This window comes from Diadema antillarum, unplaced genomic scaffold (assembly GCF_040938485.1).
Source record: "Diadema antillarum isolate AM-2024a unplaced genomic scaffold, OU_Dant_1.0 seq00000768_RagTag, whole genome shotgun sequence".
Classification (NCBI taxonomy): domain Eukaryota; kingdom Metazoa; phylum Echinodermata; class Echinoidea; order Diadematoida; family Diadematidae; genus Diadema; species Diadema antillarum.
The window spans coordinates 463,659-488,774 of NW_027271658.1; the positions used below are offsets into that span (position 1 = coordinate 463,659).

Genomic DNA, 25,116 nt, shown 5'->3' on the forward strand with positions numbered 1-25,116 from the left:
AATTTACAGAAACTCAGTAGATGTACTGATTTTATATAATCTTACAAAATCTTATGTTACGCCATGTATATCACATGTCTTATGATAAAGAGATGCTGAAGAGGCCTGTTTTTGTTTTTGTTTTGTGTTTGTTTGTTTGTTTATTTGGGTTGTTGTTGTTGTTGTTGTTGTTGTTGTTGCTGTTGTAAAGCACATGAGACTGTTTATGTGGACACCACGTTGCAAACTGGGAGATTCAGCTCTTAACATATAAACAGATTTCCTATCTCATCCGGTCTGAAATTGTTACAGTCACAGTTGCTTTTAAATGTGGCAAAGAGAAGGAAGGAGGCGTAGCATGAAATCTTCTGAAATAATTGGATTGGAGCATTAGCTTGAAGGAGACTGATTTAATCCCAAAATTTGTAACAGTATTTCCTATATCTTTCTGTACTTACCATTATAATCACAGAGACTGGAACCTTCTCCAATCTCTCATTGCTATTCTGGACAGAAAGTCAATCTCATTATGTGGATTAATAGTGAGGAGGTAGAACTGAGAACCTAGTCCAGTCTGCCTTCATGCTTGACTGCATACCAAGCTATCAGCCTTCACTTAACCGCTCAGGCCTGCAGCAATCTGTTTTACTCCAACTCAAATTAGATTGCTCATTTCACCCAAATCTCCTTTCACCGCTAGACAAATGCTTCAAAATACAGAATTAATCATCACTGGTTTGAAGTGCCGCTTCTTCAAAAAATGAGCAGTCAAGTAGAATTCAAGTTGAATGCAAAGCTATCATACAACACATGTGAAAATGAATTGATTAGTAGTAAATAAATGAGTAGACAAATGTATAAAAAAGTAGATAAATAAATTAGCAAACAAAGAAATTATTTTCTAATGCCATAGCTTCCTTCTTCTGTATGGTATTTTCAATACTCTAACTGTGATTCCCTTATGCGTATGTTGCATAAAAGTTTTAGTGTCTTACATTTGAAACAGATACAGGTAACAATTTTAAAAACTTCCAAATTGTCAGAGGGTGTCATTGTCATGCCACCTGAGTCCAGGCTATTAAAAGAAAATTTGTGCTTGTTGTGATTTTTTTTATTGCTTTTTACATAAAAATAGAGTCAAATAAATGACAGCACATGGAGATATGAACTAAAGACTTGACAATCAGAACACAAACTATGGGTATGTGTTGGAGAACAAGAAGGAAAAACCTTACCAAAGCTAGAGGACAAATAGGAAATAAGAATTTGTTCATCATTAGGGCATGAAAGAAAGTGATGCAACAGACATGGTATGAGAAATAATTATTGTTGAAGATTTATAGGATAGGATTAAAACCCCTAGAATTGATAGGGAATGATACCTAAAATTAAATATTGATTGTTGGTAACATGACGGGTAGAATCTGAGTCAGTATACATAAGGAGTCCAGTATATTTGGCCATGAGATGTGGAATCAGGGCAGTGGTGAGAAATATGGTCCTACTTTACACTCAGTATCTGGCATGGAGCTCGGAAGAAAAAGCAGCCGCAGTCACACTAGCAAAAGATTGCAAAGTTAAACTTCACGGAAGTTTTTGTAAAGCTTGCTTGTCCATCCACACTGTTGGCTTAACTTCTCAATGTTTCAGTTCTCAAAGTTAGAGTCACTGGTGTGCATGCACAGCAAAGAAGACAGAGTGTACCAAGTTCCTGTTGTGAGTGTTCAGGGGAAGAAGAAATTTCTAAATTTAAGTGGGAAGTTTGCAGTTACACTGGCAAAACTTCAAGATTTTAAACTTCTTGATCTTTTGCCAGTGTGACCATGGCTGGTAATGATGTATGTGAGCAAGTCCATCTGCGAGGTGTTACCCCTTGAAAAACAAATTCCAATCAGAGATATATTTGACATCTATTATTTCTATATGTATAGATTATAATTATATGTGTGTGTGTGTTAGTAATAATGATAAGAATAGTAATTTTGAATTCATATTGCACAGTTACTACAAGAATGTGTACTCAACTGCGCATAGCAATGTACTATGATCAAAAGAAATGAAAAACAAACAGTTCGATAAACAAATGGCAGAAATTCTTCAATAGAAATCCTACGTATTTTATATCTTACAAATTACATGTTAATATTGTATATTAAACATATGTTTACTTATGTATTTATATATTCATTTATTCATTCATTCATTCATTTATTCATTTATCTATCTATCTGTCTTTTATTCATTCATATATTTATCTATCTATCTATTCATTCATTCATTTATTTATGTGAGTATTTATTTATTCATATGTATTTGTTCCAGGGTGTGTGTGGAGAGAGAGAGAGACATTGATACTGTTTGGTTTTGGTTTTGGCATGTAAGTGAATTCTGCTCCAAAATTTGAAAGAGAAGTTTCTGTAAAATTAGTACTGTACCTCTGGATGATCAAATACTTTACTTTTTTCTCAAAATTTGCATGACTTGTGTGAAGCTATGTTAGTACATGCAGTCCCTCAGAATATGAAATAGATTTCAGTCTCCAACAAACCACTAAGTTTGTTCTCATCAAAATTGAATTCTTTATATCTTTACTTTTATTTAGTTATATTTCTTTAGTAACCCATGATGCCTACATCATGGGTTACAGAAAAGACCATTTATTTGCCATGTTGAGACTGCAAGCCAAAATTACCATATCTCTAACTACAGATGAAATAGAATGAAATAGTACAGAGCATGCCATTCTAGGAGGGATTCAAAGTTTATTTGATGAAAATCGGTTGTGGAATGGCTGAGATGTCCAAAAACAAAGTAAAACAAAGCGTTCGTGATAAAAGGTGGGACCCACCTTAGAAATCTGAAGTTAGGTCTCAACCAAAACTATAAGATTCCTTTAATGTATGTAGTTCAGACAAACTTGTGTAGGTTTTCTGCACAAGATGATCTGATTTTGGTGAAAGATCTGCAAGTGCATGCTGAAACATGATGTCTCAACTACAGAGGGCGCTCTTCTCCTAGAAGAGATGTTCACGTACAGTTCTATTAGAGTAGTGTGTGAAATGTGCCCAGTAATAAAGGCAGTAAGTTTATGTCTTGCTGCTTGGTATAGTGTGGTCACCTTACTGCTCTGTTTTTAAGTACTGTGGATTTCAAGTAAATCTGAGAGGTAATTCTTTGTACCAAGTATACAATCCTACCTTGGGCCAAGTTGTTTGATCCCAGAAATTATGAAAGTAACAGATACAGGTGAATTCATGATAATGAACTTGAAATTTCATGTTTGTGACATATTTTTGCTTGCATCAATTGAAGTCACATATTGATTAATGTTTTATGATAATCAGATGTCTGAATAAGCTTTATGTTTTGTATACTATGAATGCTAAAATCTAATCTGATCGTTGTTTGGATTCTCTATCATATCCAAGAGGATAAATACAGATGATTGTATTCAGTGAACAATTCCCAAGATGAAAAATGCCCATAGACCATTAAAATGTACATTCATCAATCAGTAGTAGGCCCTACCACTCTTTTTCTTTTTTAGCTCACCTGAGCCAAAGGCTCAAGTGAGCTATTGCGATCGCTCTTCGTCCGTCGTCCGTCGTGCATCGTGCATAAACTTTTTACATTTTCATCTTCTTCTTGAGAACCCCTTGACTGATTTTCACCAAACTTGGCAGGTAGCATCCCTAGGGGGATAGGATCTCAATATGTTCAAGTGGGCACCATACCCCACCTGGGAGGCCCACAGAGGGGCTCAAACCCCCCCCCCAAAAAATTAAGGAATCTTAAAAAATCTTCTTTTCTACAACCAGAAGTGATAGAGCTAAGTTAATACTATGAATTAGTACATTGATGACTGTAGTTTCAAGTTTGTTCATGGCAGAATCAGGGTTGCCCCCCTTGGGACCCAGGGGAGGGGGGTGAAGAGGGGTCCTAATGTGGCCCAAATTGTACATTTTCATCTTTTTCTTGAAAACCTTATCACAAATTTTCACCAAACTTGGCAGATAGCATCCCTAGGGGGAAAGAATCCCATTCCCATCAAATGGGCACCACGCCCCACCTGGGGGCCCCAGGGGGCCTAAATTTGGACCGAAATTGTAAATTTTCATCTTTTTCTTGATAACCCTATCACAAATTTTCACCAAACTTGGCAGGTAGCATCCCCAGGGGGATAGAATCTCAATTCAATCAAATGGGCACCATGCCCCACCTGGGGCCTCAGGGGGTCTTATCCCCCCCCCCCCCCTCCTGTAAGGAATCTTTACTGATTTTCTCTGGAACCAGAAGTGATTGAGCTAATTTGATACAATGAGTCAGTATATTGATGACTATTGTTTCAAGTTTGTTCATGGGAAAATCAGGGGTGCCCTACCCCCCCCCCCCCCCTTGGGACCCAAGGAAGCGGGATGGGATGGGGGGGGGGTCCAAATGCGGGTCTTAATTTTCATCTTCTTGCTGAAAACGACATAATGGATTTTCACCAAACTTGGCAATTAGCATTCCCATGGGGATAAGATTTCAAAGTGTTGGAATGGGCACCATGCTTTCCTTTGGGGCGCCAGGGGGTCCAAACCTCCTAAATTAATGAATATTCAATAATATTTTTCTCTAGTTCTAATCAAAAGTGATAGGGCTTAAAGTCTTTTTCCCCAAGCTGCATAATCCAACATTCTATAAAGTACGGTGTACATGGTAGGTATTTTTTACCAGTGTGATGGAATATGTAAATGGACTCCATGCCCCCACTCTCAAAGCTACCCCTACCATAAGTTTCCAGTGTTCTCAGGTAAGAGTCTGCAAGAATGCATGGAAGGTGAACTTGCGATTCTCAGGTGAGCGCGTGACCCCCGGGTCTCTTGTTTTAACTGTGTTTTATAATTTATGGTCAAACCTGTTATAAGATTTAATATGGAAGATCCTGCTGATGTGGATACTGAATACATGATGTGTCTAAACTTGTGCCCTGAACATTCTGTAAAAAGAATCCAGTTTTGAGATGGGAGAGTGAATAGTCCCTTGAAATACTCGTAGGGTCGCTCAAGCAAAGAATCCTCATTGTGGATTTGAAAAGGCATGCGTAATTTTGAGATGATTAGTCAGTGGTAATTATTTTGTAAAAAATTGATGAATTCTTGCGTGCAGCAAAAAAAAAAAAAAAAAACACAGAGGAAATAATCATCTTTATAGGTATGAAGAGGTCCGTGAGTGGTAATTTAACCTGATGAGGACAAGTCCCAAATATACTTGGGCATTTGTCAATGGGAAATGCGTGTTGTAGCAAAATCAGTCCGTCCTCAACGGGTTGATATAATGTGCAAAATTATCACCATGTGTAGTACAGGTGTACATGTATGTGTGTAGAAACTTAGTTTTTTCTGGAATCTATGACTTTCCTTCTACTCACTGTATTTTCAGTTGTTTGAAGCATTTAGAGGGTTCACCCTGTGGTATTTGAAGTCATAGATCTTCTTGTAATAAAAAGATTACAGGTATTCTTGTAATTCAAAGATTACAGGTATTCTTGTAATACAAAGATTACAGGTATTTATTAATTCATTCAACATTACATCATGGCAATCACTTTATTGCCATTCTGTCTGAACCACATTTGTGACATGACCCCATTTCCATCCAAAATTTCTTCATATTCTGTCGATGATGTAAACTGCCACTCATCTGTCTTGACGTTCTTTCTCTCTGCCGGCAGGAGTACATGTGCATCTTGCCACTGCAGCCGAGATGAACATGACCTCATCCATGACAACCTGGTTACCGTCTTCGAGAGATTAAATCTTCCCATTGAGGACCATGCTCAGCTTCAGAGGACCAAGGAGAAGGCTCTGGCTCTGGGCTACTCATGGGTCCCCAATGGACTCTCTGTCTCCAAGGTAAGCCCCTCCCTTGGTTCCAAAGGTAGTTGAACCTCCATTAACCCGTTGAGGACGAGTCCTAAGTATACTCGGGCAAGTATCTGTGGGAAATGCGTGTTGCAGCAAAATCAGTCCGTCCTCAATGGGTTAATAGTCATTTGTGATTCTCATATATAAAGGGACATGATTACGAGGACTAAACTATACAGTCCACAGGGGCGGATCCAGGAATTCTGTAAAGGGGGGGAGCAACTAATATTTCCGGTGCCACTTCCAGGTTTTGTTTCATTTTTTATGCCTCCGCCACGTAGTGGTGCCGGAGGCATTATGTTTTCGGGTTGTCCGTCCGTCCGTCCGTACGTCCGTACGTACGTCCGTCCGCTTTCGTTTACGCGATAACTTGAGTAATATTTACTGGAATTTTACCAAACTTGGTCCAAGTATGAAGTATGATGGGGCAATGATTTGATTAGATTTTAGGTGAAATCGGCAAAAGGTCAAAGGTCAAAGGTCAAGGTCAAATCATGAAATTTATCCGTTTACGCGATAACTCAAGACTGTATGGAGCAAATTTCACCAAACTTTGTTGGAGGATGATGTATGATGGGACAATTACTTGATTAGTTTTTCAGTGAAATCGGACAGAGGTCAAAGGTCAAAGATCAAGGTCAAATCCTAAAATTTATCTGTTTACGTGATAACTCAAAACTGGATGAAGCAGCTTTCACCAAACTTGGTCCAAGGATGATATATGATGGGACAATTAGTTAAGTAGATTTTAGTGACATTGACAAGAGGTCAAAGGTCAAAAGGTCAAGGTCAAATGCTAAAAATGTTGCTATTTCCCCATATCTATGCAATGCCCGCAGTTATTTTCTTGAAACTTAGTGTAGACATGTACTACTGCATAAATATTCTCCAGAGAGAGTTTCATGTCATAAGGTCAAAGGTCAAAAGGTCAAAGGTTAGGTGAAAATGTTGCAATATCACATTTCTCACAAATGGTTCAATGTATCTTCATGGAACTTGGTACATATGCATGTACTGACTGGCAGGGATTATCTAGGGAATTTAGGGGTCATGGGTCAATAGTCAGGGGTCAAAGGTCAAGGTCAACTCCTCAAAATGTTACTATTTCCCTCATATACTAGTATATGCAATAATTGCATTATTAGTTTTAAAATTTAATATATGTACATGTATTACTTAATGGAGATTCTCTTGGAAGTTTCCAGCCAGAAGGTCAAAGGTCAAAGGTTAAGGGTCAAAGGTTAGGTTTAAATGAAAAAAAAAGATATATTTTGTACTGTAATTACACTCTTTCTTCATACCTTGAAAATTATACTTAATGCATAAACTTATAATAAGGTCGGTCAGAAGTCAAGTAAAAATTTTCAATTCCCCAAATATGTGTACCTGTACTCTTTAATAGACAATTATAGCAAACCCAGTTCGTGGAAAGTGAACATTCAAGATATTTCTGATAAACCTGTTATTTCGATATTTTGCCAGTTATGTGAAACTGTCATCACACATTGTGAAGACATTGTACTATACACCTATTGGGAGAATCATGCATTATGGCGGAGGCATCAGTCGCCGTAGCGACATTTCTAGTTTTCTTTTTATTTCTTTTGTTTTTAACAAAAAAAGGGGGGCTCGCGCCGGTTGCGCCCCCCTCTAGATCTGCCACTGGTCCAGAAATCACTACTCAACACTTACTCTCGTGCTTCAGAACTTTGAAATTAGATAGTGATATGATCACTCTACCAGAAAACACCCAAGGCCCTGAATGTATAGCTTGAGGCCTGCAGGAAAGTTGACCCATGTAATAATCTACTGTATGGTGGGTTTGGTGATGTAGGATCGCATTTCATTTTCTTGTTCCTTCCCACTTGACCTGTATTACAAGAACATACATACTTAAAATTGCAGACAATTTAGAGTATACATGGATAGTCAGGTTGAATGAATATGGAATCCTTTGCTCCACAGATAGAGGAATTCATGAACTCGTTACCAAACAACCAAATTCCTAGACTGCACACCCCTGGTGAGAAGTACCGTGACCGTCAGCTGATCATCCAGATTCCAAAGAAGGATGTCTCTGAAGAGTACTGTCATTTCCTTGGAGAGGCTGCCTCCAATGATAGCTTCAGTCAGTTCCTGGAACTCCGAGATGAGACGGCCTTTGGCGTTGGGAAGGTCAAAGACTATTTGCCTCAGGACATGGTGAGAATGTTTGTTCATGTTTGTCAAACAGTCAGTGAGTCATATACACACCAATGTCTTTTACCTCCATTCCACAAAGGGAAGAACTTCCGAAAACCGTAAAAATTGATAGATCTTTCAATGATCTTTTAGTGAACTTTTCAATCATCTCTGAGGACTTCCATGATCTCATAGTGAACTTTGTGTTCTCCATGGTATCCAAAAATGTTTGAAATGGTTCATAATAGTCTTTCAGCTGTGTTTCAAGAAATTAGTCTTTCAGTGGTCTTTCAGGGATCTATCAAGGTGCACTTAATAGTCTTTCAATCATTTTTTGATAGTCTCATGAATTGCCACATTTTGGAGAAGATCACACAGAGATCACAGAGAGATCATTGAGGGATCATTGAAAGACTAGTCTGTCAGAGATATGGATCAATCTCTCGAAGATCTCAGGGAGTATCTCAGATGATCTTTCAGTGATCTCTTAATTATCTTATTGGTCTCTTCATGAACATACAGCAGTCTTCAAGTTCTATCAGAGATCTCTGAGAACTTTGCTGGAAAACTACTATACAGTCTTTCAATGATCTCCCAAATTTTTTGAGAGCCATTGCACACAGGCACTATTTTTATTAAGTCTTGGAGACTGCTGAGGGATCTTACCAATTTTGGGTCTGTTGGTGGTGGTCGCCCAAGGGTGTCTGTTATATGGAATGGGGGTTTTATCAACTAAGTATTCAGAGGGATTCATTTGCAAAAAGAGAGGTGGAATTCTCTTGGAATTATGATAATACTGATATTGATATTCTATCTGAAAATGCAAGGTCTCTTTTACTGTGATCACTTTCTGGATTTTTTTTTTTCAAATAAGCTTTACAGGTTATCTGATCATTACACAAGTCATTTCATATTGTCTTAATTTTGCAAGAATCATACGGAAGAGGGAGAGTCATGCCAAAAATAAAGATTTATACCAAAGTTAAAGACTCATACCAAAGATGGCCTCCTGAAAGCTGATGATTCTTAGGTTGACTGTATACTTGTATTGTAGCTTTCTGTGACCTGATACTTAACCTTGTCACCACCAGTTACCACAAAATGTGCACAAACTATTTTTTATCTCATTCTGGGAATGATATGAGTTAATGTGTTCCACTCCATCATGGGAAAGATTGAACTGAACGGAATTGGTCAGTGTAGATTTTTTTTTTTAATTTAGGAATGCTTCAAGTGTGGAGGGGAGATTGAGGCTGGAGAGATTGGTATCTTTGTGGACAAGATGGAGGATGAGTCATGCTGCTGGCATCCCTTCTGCTTCACCTGTAACACCTGTGAGGAGCTATTGGTAGACAACAGCTACTTCTACCGGGAAGGACAGATCTACTGCGAAAGACACTACGCAGAACTCATCATGCCCAGATGTGCCTCATGTGACGAGGTGAGTTTATACTGATGTTTCTGTGAAGACCATTTTCTGCATCATGTATATCAAAGTGTCATTATGAGAGAATTCATTTGGATGGCATGGTAAGTTCATGCTGACAACATGAAGCTTGAGGTTTGATCATGTACATTCAGCAGTAGCATATCCCTCATAAACCATTTTCCTCAATGTAGCAGAATCCAACCATGATGTTCACACTAAGAACGACTTTGGTGTTTGAACAATAGGAAAATCTCATTGTCTTATTTGTTTCCAGGATTTGTCACATTAAAAAAGATTGAAATCTGATGTTGGATAACATTTACTTGTTGTAGGTACATGCATTTTTGTATGCAGTAAGTTATAGATAATCTTTGTTGAGATATTGATCTAGTCTTTGACACTTTTACATTGAGTGTAAGTCTCTAACAATCACAGGGGATGCAGGACCTGTCCTGTAAGTATGTGGAGACAAAGTCTGTGGTTAGTTATGATATATAACAGTGAGGTTGATGAAGAAAACTTGGACTGGCAGCCAGACGACCCCTTCATTTGTTCAGATGCAGTGTTGCATTCTTATATAGGCATATACCTACTGCCCAAACAGTTTAGTAGCATGACAGTACCTGTATGTTGTGTGGAATAGATTGTGGTATGCTGCCCTCTTGTGTCAGTAGTCTGCCATAGTTTAGCGGAGGCTGTGCCGTGGAGTAACATTTCTCTCAGTCTCGGTGCTACCCGTCCAAGGTACCTGCATCATCCTTTATGTAAATTCCAGTAGCAATTAATAAAGAGAGATGTCAAAAGTTTTCACGATGCATGTTAAATGTTAAGTGAGTTTATTCGAGCAATTAGAATTTTTTTTAATGCACATGATATTTATAGATAGCAAATCTATACAGAAACCATCATTCATCAACAACAACAAAAATAGAAAGGGAAACTTGCTTAATAGATGTTAGATGAACTATCTCCCTCGTACATCACCATATCTTGTGAACATTACATGATCAGTTTCTATGCATATGAAACCAATAAAGATGACAGATCTACCAGAATAATACAGAGGAATCATCTTACTGGAGATTTAATGGTATAATGAGCCTGTGGTGTTTCTCAGTAGAGGTCAAAAGAATTTTCAATTGTTCAGAATGATCCCTGTATAGTCATGGGAAACAAAGGGTCAGAAAAACAAGTGAGAAAAAAGATATTGTGTCTCCTACAAGATTAAATGAAAAAGGCATCATTGCACATGTGTACTATGGAAGGGAATAGACCTGTATTAGGTTTGAGGAGAGACAGTTCACAACCATATTACAGATCTATTTTTCCCGTATGGAAAATCATATCGGAATTTGACTTCTCCCCATTTTAAGGGTATTTAAGCAGATATAACCGTAATGATTTTCAGAATTTGTTTATAATATAATCAAAGATGTTGCTCAACTAACCATTTAGTAGAGAAACTGTCTTTCATTTTCTTTTCTTTTTTTAGTTAGTTTTCAATGCTGCAACTTTACTGATTTGTGACTCCCTTTCCTCTCTTGGATATTATTTACATTAGCATTTTGTTATTAGCTGACACTCAGGAGTCAATATTTAAATAACTCCACCAATTTTAGCCAAATCACATGCCTAGTTGCATCTTTTGGTTTCCTCTACTGACAGCTGGGTATTCCCCAAGTCCCTTAGACCAGAAACCTTCTTAGGGTGTTTTCCATCTTGCTTCAGCCAGTGTGTGTAGATTGGATCACCTGACAAACACCTCTCCTTCCCATGTGGGATGAGGCTACGTCAGACTACATCACTCCTTGCTTCACTATTATTAGAGCATCCCAACATCACCCCTCCATGGAGTAGCTGCTAATTGAGCATTCACTCAAGATGTAGTTAGAGGTGTTAAAAGATGAGAGGTGTTATGGGGAAAATATCCTAAAGTGTGTTTCATCATGTGACAGTTGAGCCCCTTTTACATTGCTGTCAGGAGTATATTTCTGTGTCATAGGGAGCAAAATTCCTAAAGTGTGGTACATCATGTGATGTTTGAGCCCCTTTTACACTGCTGTTAGTAGTATTTTTTCTGTGTCTTTTCCAATTTTGAAAATATTATTTTATCAACTTTTGTCAGCCACATTAGTTGCCCTGCTATATGAGGAATAATTCATTGTGAATACTAAGGTGTGTGTGTGTGTCAGCTGAAAGGAAGATAAGATACAAGAGTCACTGTCCAATGACTGCAATAATCATTGATTTTCTTCTTTTTTGAGGGAGCATATGAATACTTCTGTGGTCAGAATACATGAGACATCCAGGTTTCTGAATAGTGTAATAGGTGTTATTTTTGCGAGGGCTTAATTTTAGGAAATTTCGCAAATCACTGTTGGGTTGCAAATTCAACAACATGCAAAGATATGGCCACATGCTTTTGTATGAAATTAGTGCACTTATGATAGTCTAAGCATCAAATCACAAGAGCAAACTAGAAGATATCTGTGATCTCCTGATACACAATATAACAAATTATACAGTATCTGCTTTGTGACTTTGTGGTTATATACTATATGTGTCTTGACATGGATTTTTAAAGCACATCATGTGAAACAAATGGTAGTGTATGATTGAATTCAATGGCACGTGGTCATAGAATTTCTCCCCTTTTCTCTGTCACTGAAATGACATAGTCACATTCTCATTTATTGATGTAATGTAGAGGTGTATTCAAGTGTGAACCATTTCCTCAGCTGGTGTAGTGGCAAGGTGTTTCCAGGGTGTAGACATCTGCTTGGTTATGACACAGCTGTGTGCTTTCAAAACTGTTTTTATTACACTGTTGGGATGTGGAATGTGGAATGATTTATTAAGGTATCTACACTCCACATCATTGGTGCCAGACCCCTTGCTGCCATAGTGTACAATCTGATAGACAGTTATCATCGATGTTCTCTATACACTATACTCAGTGAGGGCATACATCATGCTGTGTTACAACTGATAGCCTAAATTTGATGAAACTGTCACATAACTGGAGATGTAGACAGACATATGAGAGTTTTCAGTCATAAAGTAGAATGTTTTACAATGTATGTCAGCAAACCAGTCAAGGTACCACATGCTCTTCTTGGACAAAACGGAATTCATTGTATTGATCTCGTATGACCAATAAAGTACTGGTATCATCGTGTACTTTATAGCCTTCGAGTGTATATAAGTGTGTAAGCATTCATTTGTTATGAAGATCTTAGTTCTGCCTTTCTTACTTGAGAGCTACAAAAAAAAAAAAACAATTTAAGAGCCAGAAGATTGAATTCTCTCCAAACCATTCAGATGTTATTATTTCATACAAACTCCCATAGTTAATAGGTTAATAGTCTGAAGAAAATAGTCCCACCTTGCCAATTATGATTAGATGTAAAGTTTCAATAAGTGATAAGTTTGTATGTTAAGTATCAAAAAGAGAAAAAAATAGATAAAACCATAATGATAGACAAGACACTACCATGTGATATATCCACAGTATGATGATTTCCATGCTGCAGAGCAGTTCTTATAATTCAACATGCTACAATGATCAAATGAAATGAACAATTTTATCCATTTGAGAACTACCTGTACTATCCTTACTTCTCTTCGCACATGGAGCTGCCAAAAGGTTGACAACTACAAACTTCCAGCAAACCCTTTTGAAACATATTCAACTCCATTAGCAGCAATTGATAGCCCCCTGTGAAGTAGGCCAGTCTACTCTTGTGACACACTGTGCTAACACACTGGTCTCATTCCAAGGCATGCTAAGTTTACTTCATTGACTCAGTGCACAGGTGCAATGGCATATGGATGGGTTGATTACAATCAAGTATTAAGAAGCAGTCTCAAATAGAAAACTCTCACTTGCATCTGCACTGAAAGACAATGTGCAGTTCTTTTCTTTTTTTCAAAAAGTAAATGATGCTCACTGTCATGGAAACTGTTGAGTGGAATGAAATAAAATGAAATAATGGAGGCAAGAGGGGAATATATCACTAGAGGTAAAATCAGGTACACATGTCAAGAACAAAACCAGTGAAAGTTTGTATGAAAGGTGCATCTCTATCACATGATCATCAAAACTACTGTACTGCAGTACTGCTGCATTCATACCTTTACTATATTCAAATTTAACATGTTTTTCTGGACTGCATGTGTCTTTATTGTCTGGTTTTTCTATGGACAAGGAAGTTAACCTCTTACTGGTAAAGGACTAATGCAGTGTCTAATAGATGAAGTGTGCTACGTCATATATTTCTTATCACTCAACTGCAGAGCATTTGTAAAAAGGCATGGTTACTCTTGAGAGAATCAACCACAAGGGGGAATGTATGATTGGTGTGATATGTCTCAGGCTTGTGTATCAGTGAAACTTGGGATATGCTCTTCTCTTCAAGTCTGTTAAGGCAGGATATGCCATGAAGGGCCTGGTGATTGGCTTACAGACATCCTCTTACTGGTAGCATTCTCTGCTCCCTGAGGGCAACAAACAAATTAACTGCATTATGTACCACTGGCTGAAGTATATACATTCATATTTGAAATGGGAACACAAAATTGAACTTGTCATCTGAATACTTATAAAAGAATGTATAGCAGGATACTGTCATTTTCTTTTTAAGATTTTAGCTACCATTATTATTATCATTATTATATATATATATATATATATATATATATATATATATATATATTTTTTTTTTTATTTTTTTTTTTTGTATCAAATAAGCTTTTCAGATTATTTCAAAAGGATGCTATATACTAACAGTGTAGTTTGGGAAAGGATTGTATAGACAAACCACATCTTAGTATTCTTGTCTTTGGATTTTAGTAAAGCCTGTAAAGCCTACTGATCATTACAGCTGGAATGGTTGTGTGTTGTATTGAGCAGAATCATGTTAAATTCTCTCTGTCTGTCTGCATGTGGTTTACAAGTGCTACATTTACAAAACTGTTAAGCCAAATCGGATATGTTAACCTGATAGGCCTCAGCCATTGTTGTCTAGTTTCATAGCTTACTTAGATAATGAAGGTTTTGTGCAAAAGATGTGAATTGAAATTGATATCTTTTTGTGTGTAACGGCACACCCATATAGGTTTACTCCTCTATATAATGTCTTTCATACATTTACATGCAAAGTTGAAATGAAATCAAGGGCTTTCTTGCTAGATATTAATATGTCTTGATTTACTTTTCTGTATGGGCTTGTACATCTTAAACATTGTGCAAAGCTTAGTTTGCCAAATAAGTAGTTCAAGGTATTTATATATATCTCATTAACAAACAGCATGTGAAATGACTACACAGCCCAGTGGAATATCTTAAACTTCTTGAAGTCATGAGCAAAGTGAAAATCTGAGTGTCCACATCACTCCATGGGCTCACATGCATTGCTTTTACCATTATTGTAAATGCAGAAATTTTTGCAGGACATTAATTTTCGTGTTATTCATGCTACTCCTGGCTAGTATGAATTCTAAAACCCACAAAGATATCTTCACAATTTTCTGTGCACATTATGAATGGGTTGTACAAATTTAAGAACCCCCGAATAAGTTTTTGAGCCGCTCAACACGAAAAATTGATCGTTCAAAAATGTTGACATTTACAATATCTCATTTAGAGCTATTAAGCAGGCATTGTCAAGGGTTACCATCATTGGGTTCAGGGCCAAACAAACTCTTCAGAGTAATGTGCTAGTCATAGATTTGTGATTACGATAGACTCTTTAAATGAAGGTTAATAAGGCATCAATTATTCATCATTGGTAGGGCTTCTTCTCTTCACCTCTAGGTCCCTAGGCCCTGCTTATAAACACTGCCTACTTGTCTCCTCTACTTGCTTCTCTGACGTCATCAGCACCCTTCCCTCTCATCACGTCTGTCAAATCCAGTTTACTTTGAACTTCTTCAAAATCCAATATAGCTGCAACAATGAGGACACTGAAGAAGTGACATAAATTCCATCTCTGTTGTCATCCTGTCATCATCATTATCATTAGTATCAGCATCATAGCCACTTTTTAATACTATCTAAGTTTCCTCATTAATATCATCTGTGGAAAAAAAATGTATTTGGGATCAGGTGTAAAATTTGTGGTTCACCAGTTTTCATTCAGTGAGCTACCCCACCCTCAAACACCTGCACTGTTTTGTTCAATAACTATTTAAATCATGATAATTAATTTACCATGTAGCACGTGTCAAAATGACAGTCAAAGGGGGGGGGGGGGGTCAGGATCTGAAAATGTTGCCACAACTTTGTTGTTGTTAGTGTTACAGAGACTTAGAAAAAGATTAGGATTTATTCAGGCTTTTGGAAAACTGGTGGTTTAGTCTGATATAGGAAAGAAAATCACCCTCATACCAGGGTGGGGCTAGCCAAGTAAAGATCAATGACTTGGGTCAGGCCATCTACCAATATTCTTCCTTTCATCTTCATAGTGACTTTTTAAAGCCATGCCTACATGACAGACAATATTACAAGTGTATATTTAGGCTGGTCCTTCCATGTTCATGTTCTATTTACAGAAAGTAATATTCTTTCCCATCACATATCTTTAAAGTAGATCGTTTATGATTGCATATAACAAAAAGAAATATAAAATTGGTGCCAATAACTTTTACATACACTGCAGAGTTAGGAATATTCACCTAGCTGATACAGCCTAACTCTATATTGTGAAACATGTTTTCTATGGAACAAGTGAGGAAAGAGACTAGAGGTAGAGACTAACTGTCAGCCCCTAGGACAGACTCTGGCTTGACACTGCACTCCTTCCTGCTTGTCTCCTTTGCACACGACACTGCTTTCGTGACAGTCTGTGGAGAAGGTTGGTGGAATATACAGCTGCAGGATGGCTTTTACCAAAGGACTGAAGGAGAAGAGTTTGGTGTGCAAAAAACTCTGGTGTATCAAGCCAGGATGTAGAGAAAATGTGAGCTGGAAACTGAAACTTGAGTTGTCTGACCAGCCAGCCAACCAGCCTACACACGTCTCAAGTCTGGTTGCTGTGTCGAGTCGTAGACCCCTGCACTTTGTCTGTCTGATTAACACTGTGGAGCTGAGAAGTTTGACAAGGTCCTAGCAACAGGGACAGATATTCTGGACCAAAGTGGATGTACTTGAACAGGTTCTTGTCATCTCTTCTTGGTGAGTCTTTAAAGTGTGAGGAGTTTAGACTTTGTGATGCAAGAAAAAAAAAATCATAAAGCATCGCTAAATTAGGCCCTAGTGTTTACCAGATTCATGCAGCATCCCAAAATGTTGTAAGTCATTTAGCGCCAATTCAAGGAAAAAAGAGGCTGACAAAATAATCTTGCAGAATGACAGAACTTCATATGAAACTATTTTGACCTAACCCTTGCAAGCAGATAATGACTACCCCCTAGGATGTGGAGATAATGCACATAGGGGTAGCTAGGAGTACTGAACAGGGAACAAATTACAAAAAAAGTGATCAGTAATTCACGTAATTTGATACGACCAGTCCTCTACCCAGTCTTCTTTTTGTATAATTAAAGTAAGGGACTGACTGAAAAGACACATTTTACTCAGAGAAATGTATCCTACAGATCTGAGGACCTAGAGTAGGGTGACAGAAATGTGAGGATACTTTACCAAATATCTTTTCTCTCTTTCTGCCTTACTTTTCTACTGTCAACAAGTGAATGAACCACAAAACAAACTTTTAATCACTGTCCACTTTATACGTTTAATCACTGTCCACTTTATACGTTTAGTCCTGTCACACCCTGGATGCATTTATTGTAGTGCGAAATTTGTACCATTAAAACATCCCATCCACAGCCACATAGATACATATTCATCAATTTCAGATACACAATGAAACTGTAAATGTGATGGCAAGAAAAGTATTACAGAGCTTGTGATTTCAGTTTATGGTAGCGATATGTAAAGTACACGTTACACATTCAAAAAGCAAACTGCAAGTGATGACATCTGTACATAGCATCTTGAAAGCAATGTTACAGAGGGTTCTCAGTGTAGCAAAGGAATAGATGTAACCACTGTAGCCGATCAGTAAGATAGCCTCCCCCTACTCCCTCTCCCCCTCTCCAGTTTGGAACCACAGAACTGGAGAAGAGGTTTTACTGATCTTGATGTCCATAATCTTAACCAGGGCACAGAGCAAACTGAATGTATGTGCTTCAGTTAAGTTTATTTAGTGATGAAGGGGCCCATTACTGCCTTTGAGAAAATCAGACTGTATTACCTTATTAAAGAAGAAAGACTGTGGAAGAGGAAGTGATAGAGTGGCATCAGTTGACCACAGGCTGGGATGAAGTTTGTCCTCTGGTGTCATTATACTCACCATCAGCTCTTGACTCATGTCATCAAAGACCAGCTGACCCTTTGAGAGCTAGTCATCTGACTCCTCGCTTTAAGTAGTTGCCTGAGAGTAAAGTATCCACAGGATATCCTTTACAATGTCATGGTGGGATCACAACTATCAACTATATGGCAGATCACTTAATTGAAATTCAAAGCTCAGGGGCTGTGGTGGTATGATCTACACCAGCAAACACTGGTACCCATGTGTGCCCAAGACTGTGAACAACCTTGCTGTGATTTATCACTGCCATGTAAGACACACTTTATTCACAATTGACAAAATGATGATAGTTTATCATGTGTGAGGAGAAGGAAAATGGGATTATTCAACTGGTGGAGATTTGTCCTTGAGAAGCAAATCCTGCAGTTGAGATGGGGTAGAATTTAGACATTCAAACATTTATTGTGGAAAGAAGGTAGTGTTTTAAGTCTTCTTGTAAAGAGTCGTTTGCAAACCTGTTACCATTTTTGATGTATCTGTCATATACCTGTTTTAGAAAAATAATAGGCTGGCAAACTATTTTATTATTACATTTCCTTAAGACATCAGAATCAATCAAATTACATATATGATTGCAACAGAATCATTATTTCATGAAAACATCAAATGTAGTATATTTTCATAACTTTCTGACTTTTAGTCCAAGTATATTGATACTTCTACCATTTTCATTGGTTGATTTTACACTGACATAAAGTTGTGCAGAATATTTAGTGTCATTTGTCTTTTCTTTTGAAATTTAGTGTCTCAATATTGTGGAGATCTTGCTGACATAATCAAAGTGTAAAACTTCTCTTATAGCTCCTTGATGACTGTGTGCAGTATTTTGTTGCAAGGCTTTTGAAGTTTTCCCTAGGGTCAAGGCTGAAACATATCCTCACTCTGTAGGGTGGCTGTACTATTTAGTTGCTCAAATTGCAGCATTTCTTTGTTTCATACTGTAACTCATAAAGACAATCAGTAAAGCATTGTGCATTTCCAGACCATATATCACTGTATGGCATGGATGTTTATCTACAATCTGAAGACTGGCATTATCCCAGAACTAATTGTTATGGTCAGTCATATTTTTTCTTCATCATCAAAGTAAAAGTAAAAGCTATAAGACATGGTGCTACAAACATAAAATGGTACAAACCTATTTTGCTGGTGGTCATCACTTGTAATGAACAGGTATTTGTGTTAAAGGGGTCAGGTATGTTAATGACATCAATATCAAGTGGGTCTTACACCCCTCTCTTCTAATGATGTTGCAATCTCATACTCAGCCAACCCATCCATGTAAAGTCACACCTTCAAATCTTTCAAGTAGCAGTAGATTGATGTCACAGTTTGTAGCAGGTGTAAGTCAGAGTTACACTGGTAACTGATCACATCCAATGAGTGAGGCTTTAACTTGTAAATACATCCAGGGTCAAGCAATGTACAGTATAACCAAGGAACTTTTGGAAGCTCCTTAGTATAACCCAATGGAATACAAGGTACATGTAAGGATATAATGTTTATCCATCATTTTCTCTTGCAAGCATTTTCAGTACTATTACATGTTTGATCCTTCTTCTGTGCAAGAATGTTGAGATCACATAGCATGTTATTTTGGGGGGGTTTTCTGAAGAGAATACACTCACAGAGATTTCCACAAGGTACTCGGTACAGCAAATTTTAGTTTTTTTTAATCCCATTTGCAATTACTAGGACAATACAACTGAACCACACTATACTGACAGTATTCTTGTTTACAATTTTATCATTGGTTTTCATGCCAGAAATAGCCTGAGAGTGTATCAATCTTGCTATCAAATATTGTCACATAAGAATACAATTTCAAGTGTGCATGATTAAAGATTTATTTTCATAACTAATGCCTTAGGACAGGAAAGTCACTTTGTGTACTTAAAATAATCAATTTTTATGTGCTGAGGCAGCAACCTGTTTTGCATGACCCATCGATTATCATCAAATTTACTTAGATTGAGTATGCCAAAATACATGTATAAATAATGATTATGCCTTGTTATGAAAACAAGTGAAAATAAGATCTCAGTTTTGGTTGGATCACATTTATTTCACATAGTATTTTTTCTCGATTTTTTGATGTGGTATTTCATTTTGTATTGTCTAAATGTGTTTATCCACTCTCCTTGTTTTATAACCACTGATTATCCTGGGCTTACAGTTAAACTATAGTGTGCTTTCATGTGTGTCCCATCATATTTCTCTAGTATTTGCACAACCTGAACCATTACCATTATGATTATTGTATACATGTATTTCAAATGTATTTATCTGAAGCAGTGCATTTTGCATTTGGAAATTTGCATCCAAAGCAGGCTTAAAAGTTCAGCCATGTCAGCAATGTAATACATTGGGCCTCCATACATAGTAAAAAGGTTATAAAGGTGTATGAAAATAATGTAGTTCTTATCATCTTTATTTAAAAAGTGGATAGAATGTCCCAACTTTATAATTTGTTAATTGTGCATCAATCTCAAATTATGAAGCACTGAAATAATATACATTGACTAATCATTACCATTAGTACAATCCACACAAATAAGTTTTCTGGTCTAGTGGTAGAATTAACCTGTTTTATCCATCCTTTATCTCTCCTCAAATTATAAATCATTGTTGATGGAATATAATGAGTGATAATAGTTTTATAGCTACAATTGTAGCTCACAGAGTTTTGACCTGGATCAATTAAAACATGTATCCCAATCTCAGTTAGAAAGTGTTTTTTTTTTTCTCTCTCCATCCCTCTTTATGCATTTATAGGTATATGAGTTCTTTTGAGTAACTTAATTTACCAGCATTTTCATGGGTTACTGCAGAAAATTTCACTCTTTAAGGGAAATTTAGTTGTAAGCTGTGATTTTTTTTTCATAACATATTTACATTGGTTCATGAAAGAGCTCTTGAAACTAAGTGCTAAAATTAGTTTTGTACTCTATTGTTCACACAATTGCTGCATTCACACACAGGAAGTATCGGTTCTTGCATTGCAATGTTAAAATCAATTGTATTTGCCACTGTTTACACAAGCGCCCCCCCTCCCCCCCCCCCCCCCAAAAAAAAAAAAAGAAGAAGAAGAAGAAAGATATCACTTGGCTGTTAATGAAACACTTTGAATGTGAAGACTGCGCATGCCTGAACAATGACAGGAACATGACCCCACACACTGGAGCATGTAGACCTATGTGTGGTGAGTTACAGCATTAGATTTGAAGAAATTAATGGTTTCTTGGCATGCCACTCATACACGCCACACAAATCATATCATGAGAGCTTAAAGGACAAGTCCACCTTCATAGACATGTGGATTGCGTGAGTGCAGCAGTATTAGTAGAACACATCATTGAGAATTTGAGGAAAATCGAATAATCCGTTCAAAAGTTATACATTTTTAATGTTTCTGGGCAGTCACTGCTGGATGAGAAGACAACTACAGCTTGTGATATCACATGTGTATAACGATATAAAGAAAATATAAAGAAAATTCAACATATTTTTACATTCCTCGCTTAATAAAAGGTCACCTAACTTGCCTCTTTCAGAAGGCAAGGGGAATAATATTACCCTTCACATATGTCAGTTACAAGTCAGGAGAATGTACACTTTTTTCAATAAGTAAAATTTTATGAAATTCTCTTTTTATTTTCCTTCTCTCAATGTATGCATGCGACATCATACACTGTAGTAGTCTTGTCATCCAGCAGTGACTGCGCAGGTACTTTAGAAATTCATAACTTTTAAACGGATTGTCAGATTTTCCCCAAATGTTCTCTGATATGTTCTATTAATATCTATGCATTCACTCAATCCACATGTATAGGAAGGTGAACTTGTCCTTTAAAAGATACAATTTTTACATCTCAGTGTGTATTGTTAGAACTAGTGACTTTTTGTGTCCATACCAAAGAATTAAACATTTTGCATTAAGTAGCACAAATGGATTTTTTTTTAAATGGCCGAATAATTATATGTGTGCATGAATACAACAGCTACCATCTCAAAACTCATTCTGCTGCATGCGAAGTATTTTAAATCTCCAAACTGTGCATGCCTAAATAAAGTGACCAGTAGGCCTACATGGCAAGCTCTCTTACTGGGGCTTAGTGTTGGAAGTTGAACTATGGATGCAAAAGTTCAGCTTTCTAGTCATATGCTGTTCAAATTCATTGCAAAAGGCAAGTTATTGTCAGGTTTAAAAAATAAAATAATAAGTAGATGGATCAACTTGTGCAGATTGCGATAGTAGGTTATTTTACTGTGTCCACACACACACACACACACACACACACACACACACACACACACACACACACAATATTTGGGTTTTGCATCACATTTCCAAACCATTTTAATCTCTTTTTCTATGTGAATGTGACTGCAATTTTGGGGATGTTTCCCTTCCTCCTCCTGGGAAATAACTGAGAGAGACAAATGCAAGAAGGGAGATGGTGATGCTAACTCACAGACTGTCCACCAGACCTTGCCTCTAGCCAGTGTGTGAATCTAAACAATGGAAAGGGGCCTCAGTGTGTATATCTAACCTTCAGGTTGGCTGTGTGTGGAGGTATGCACTGACAAGCAGCCAGGCATGTAATAGATTTGTATGTTGTGTTGGTGTGATGTATGAGAGATCAAGTGAAACCAGGTAAATGTCATCAGATCAGACGTGAGTTCTCCTAATGTAGGTTGTGTGCTCTAAAACACTAGATGACTTTCTACCATGTAGTACACTGTGCCACTCTGCTTCTCACCCTTCCTGAGATTGATTATACCTTGTCAAGATTTCAGGCTTCTGTTGACATTTCTAGGTAAGTGTTGTAACTGCCCACCTGGGCTGTTTTCATTCATACATCCTAACAAACCTGCCTCATTATGAATGCAGATAGAAAGTGAAAGTTTACTTGCATTCTTTGTGTGGAACAGACAGTGACCGGACTATGTCTTCAGTTCAGTGTGATCCAGGAAAGTCTCTGTAATTTAAACAAATAAACTGTTGTAACTCTTGTAGCATTGGCTTGTGTATATTTAGCTGGCTGCTGTTGTGCCTTTATGTTTCAGTGAACCTTTTATATTCCTTTTAATACACATATATTATTACTTTCATCCCACAAATCTAATGAAGTTGTCAATACCAATTTACTTGGCTGTGCTATACAAGTTCAATGTAAGATCGTAGAGCACTCTTTACAGAAAGAGTAAATATACCCATTACTTGGTTAAACAACTCTTTTATAATACATTGGACCAAAATTTTTCAGATAATCAAGGAAAGTAGTTTGTTTGGCCAGCATTTCAAATTGATCATGTCTGCTTGGTGTATTGTGGTATATGCTCCTTTGCCAATCTTATGAATCTAGATGAAAAGAGATGTTGTTCCACATCTAGTGGGGGGGGGGGGTGGGGATGGGGGAGAGAGAGAGAAATTGAATGATTTGAATGGATAGCCTTAACATTTTTTTGCTCTTTTTTTTTTTTTAGATTAGTGGCATTTTAATGTCAAGTATTATTATTGCATGCAAGTCGCATGGTCTTTTACTATTGTGATACAATATGACACCTAGACCCATTTGCATTACTCTCTAAAAAATTTCGAGTGAATAATTCACTCCTCGGAAGGAGTGAATAAAATTTCACTCAATTAAGAGTGACTTTCACTAGTTGTCGAGTGAATTTCACTCTTGTAACGACTGAAATTTGTGTGAAACCCATTCGCCGAGTGAATTCCGAGTGAAAATTAAGCCGAGTGAATTCCGAGTGAATACATAATTAAACGCATTTGGCTAGGCCAATAGAAATTGAGAATTCCCGTGTCATGTGTTTACTCTAAGCCAATCACCAGCCGCAATTTCCCCTGGCTTGGGCGCGGGCAGGTTTACCTGAAGAGCGACGCGTCGCCTGTGCGTGGACTGTGTGCAATTGCGTGCTGTGTGCTAGCTGTGCGTGTATTATGCATAGGATCACAGATTTACGTGCGTGTAAGTGCAATCGTGAGAATCTGAGCCTGGATGTCGTGATGGACGGGAGAAAATGTCTGTCTTCAAATTGAGTGGGGCGGAGTTATTATTCACATTTTTGAAGGTAAGCAAACCATAGATCGATCTAATTATACCTCTCCGTAAACGACCATACCTTTAGGCCGGGTTCTATACGAATAACCCCGGGCCCGTACTGGCGCTCCTTCGAACAATTGAATTAATGTACAATGGTTTGTACACAGTTAGCTATATGGGGCTGGTCATACCATAGAACACCTTACGAACAGCTAGAATCCGAGGCCGAAACTCAGCTGATGGTACACGCTAGGTGTTGGGATCTAATACTAGTAATACGTTGAGTCTTTAGACAACACTTAACTTTATCATGTACACGTTGGGATCTAGGGCTTGAACTATTCAAAAAAAAAAAAAAATGAGTGATGAATGAAACCAAACGTTGGTCGTTAGTCATTGAATTTACATTCGTATAAGCATATCATCACACAGAGATTACTGTGGTCGAGTGTAGAGATCGAACTTACACTATAGGGTCCTAACTGTTACTAAGCTGTGCTAATTAAAGCAATACATTAGAAGCGCCTAGCGCCAGACACGTACTCTAGTACATTGCTATTGTTGAGTTGACAGCCGAATCACTGACACTGGTCTGTGTTGCCAAATGAGATGGTGATCTCGATCAGTACGGTAATAAAGAATGGTGAAATTTAGTGATTTATGATTATTGTTCATTATATACACTGTAGACTTTCTATGTAGTAAAAAGGACTTATTTGCCACTACATTTGAGCATCCAAACAGCTGGGAGAATACCACGTACATGTACACTAGCTCCCACGTCATGTGTCGTGATCATCTACTACTGTACTAGGTAAGAAGTATGATGCGTGTACTGTTCGTGTTCAGTGTTGGTCCACTGTGACGATCACACTTCTAGCTGAAGATCAGCGTGCTCACACATCATGGAGATCGATCCCCCTTGTAGCAGACGATGACTGGTACTATTTTCAACATTGTTTTTTATGAAAGTTACAGGTGACCTTAGGTATTGACATCTTTGGGTCTTTAATTCTAACATTAAATATGCTGATGTAGCTAAAAAAGTAATCAGGCCTATACTAGCTTTTGTATTGGTGCTCACTTACTATTTGTGTGGACAAAACAACTGCATATTGTCTTGTGGAAATGAGTTCTAAATCCATTTCTGAACCTTGTGTTTTCATACTTTCCTCCAG

At 37.5% G+C, this 25,116-nt stretch overlaps 1 protein-coding gene across 1 annotated transcript in view; it reads left to right on the top strand.

Moving 5' to 3' along the window:
* The window catches only part of LOC139738791 (testin-like), a 269,128-nt gene that overhangs the window by 192,530 nt on the left and 51,482 nt on the right, over positions 1–25,116 (top strand). The window contains exons 3-5 of the mRNA XM_071649430.1: positions 5,696–5,876; positions 7,854–8,090; positions 9,292–9,510. Coding sequence (XP_071505531.1) covers positions 5,696–5,876; positions 7,854–8,090; positions 9,292–9,510 — 637 coding nt within the window. The remainder of the gene's footprint in view (positions 1–5,695; positions 5,877–7,853; positions 8,091–9,291; positions 9,511–25,116) is intronic.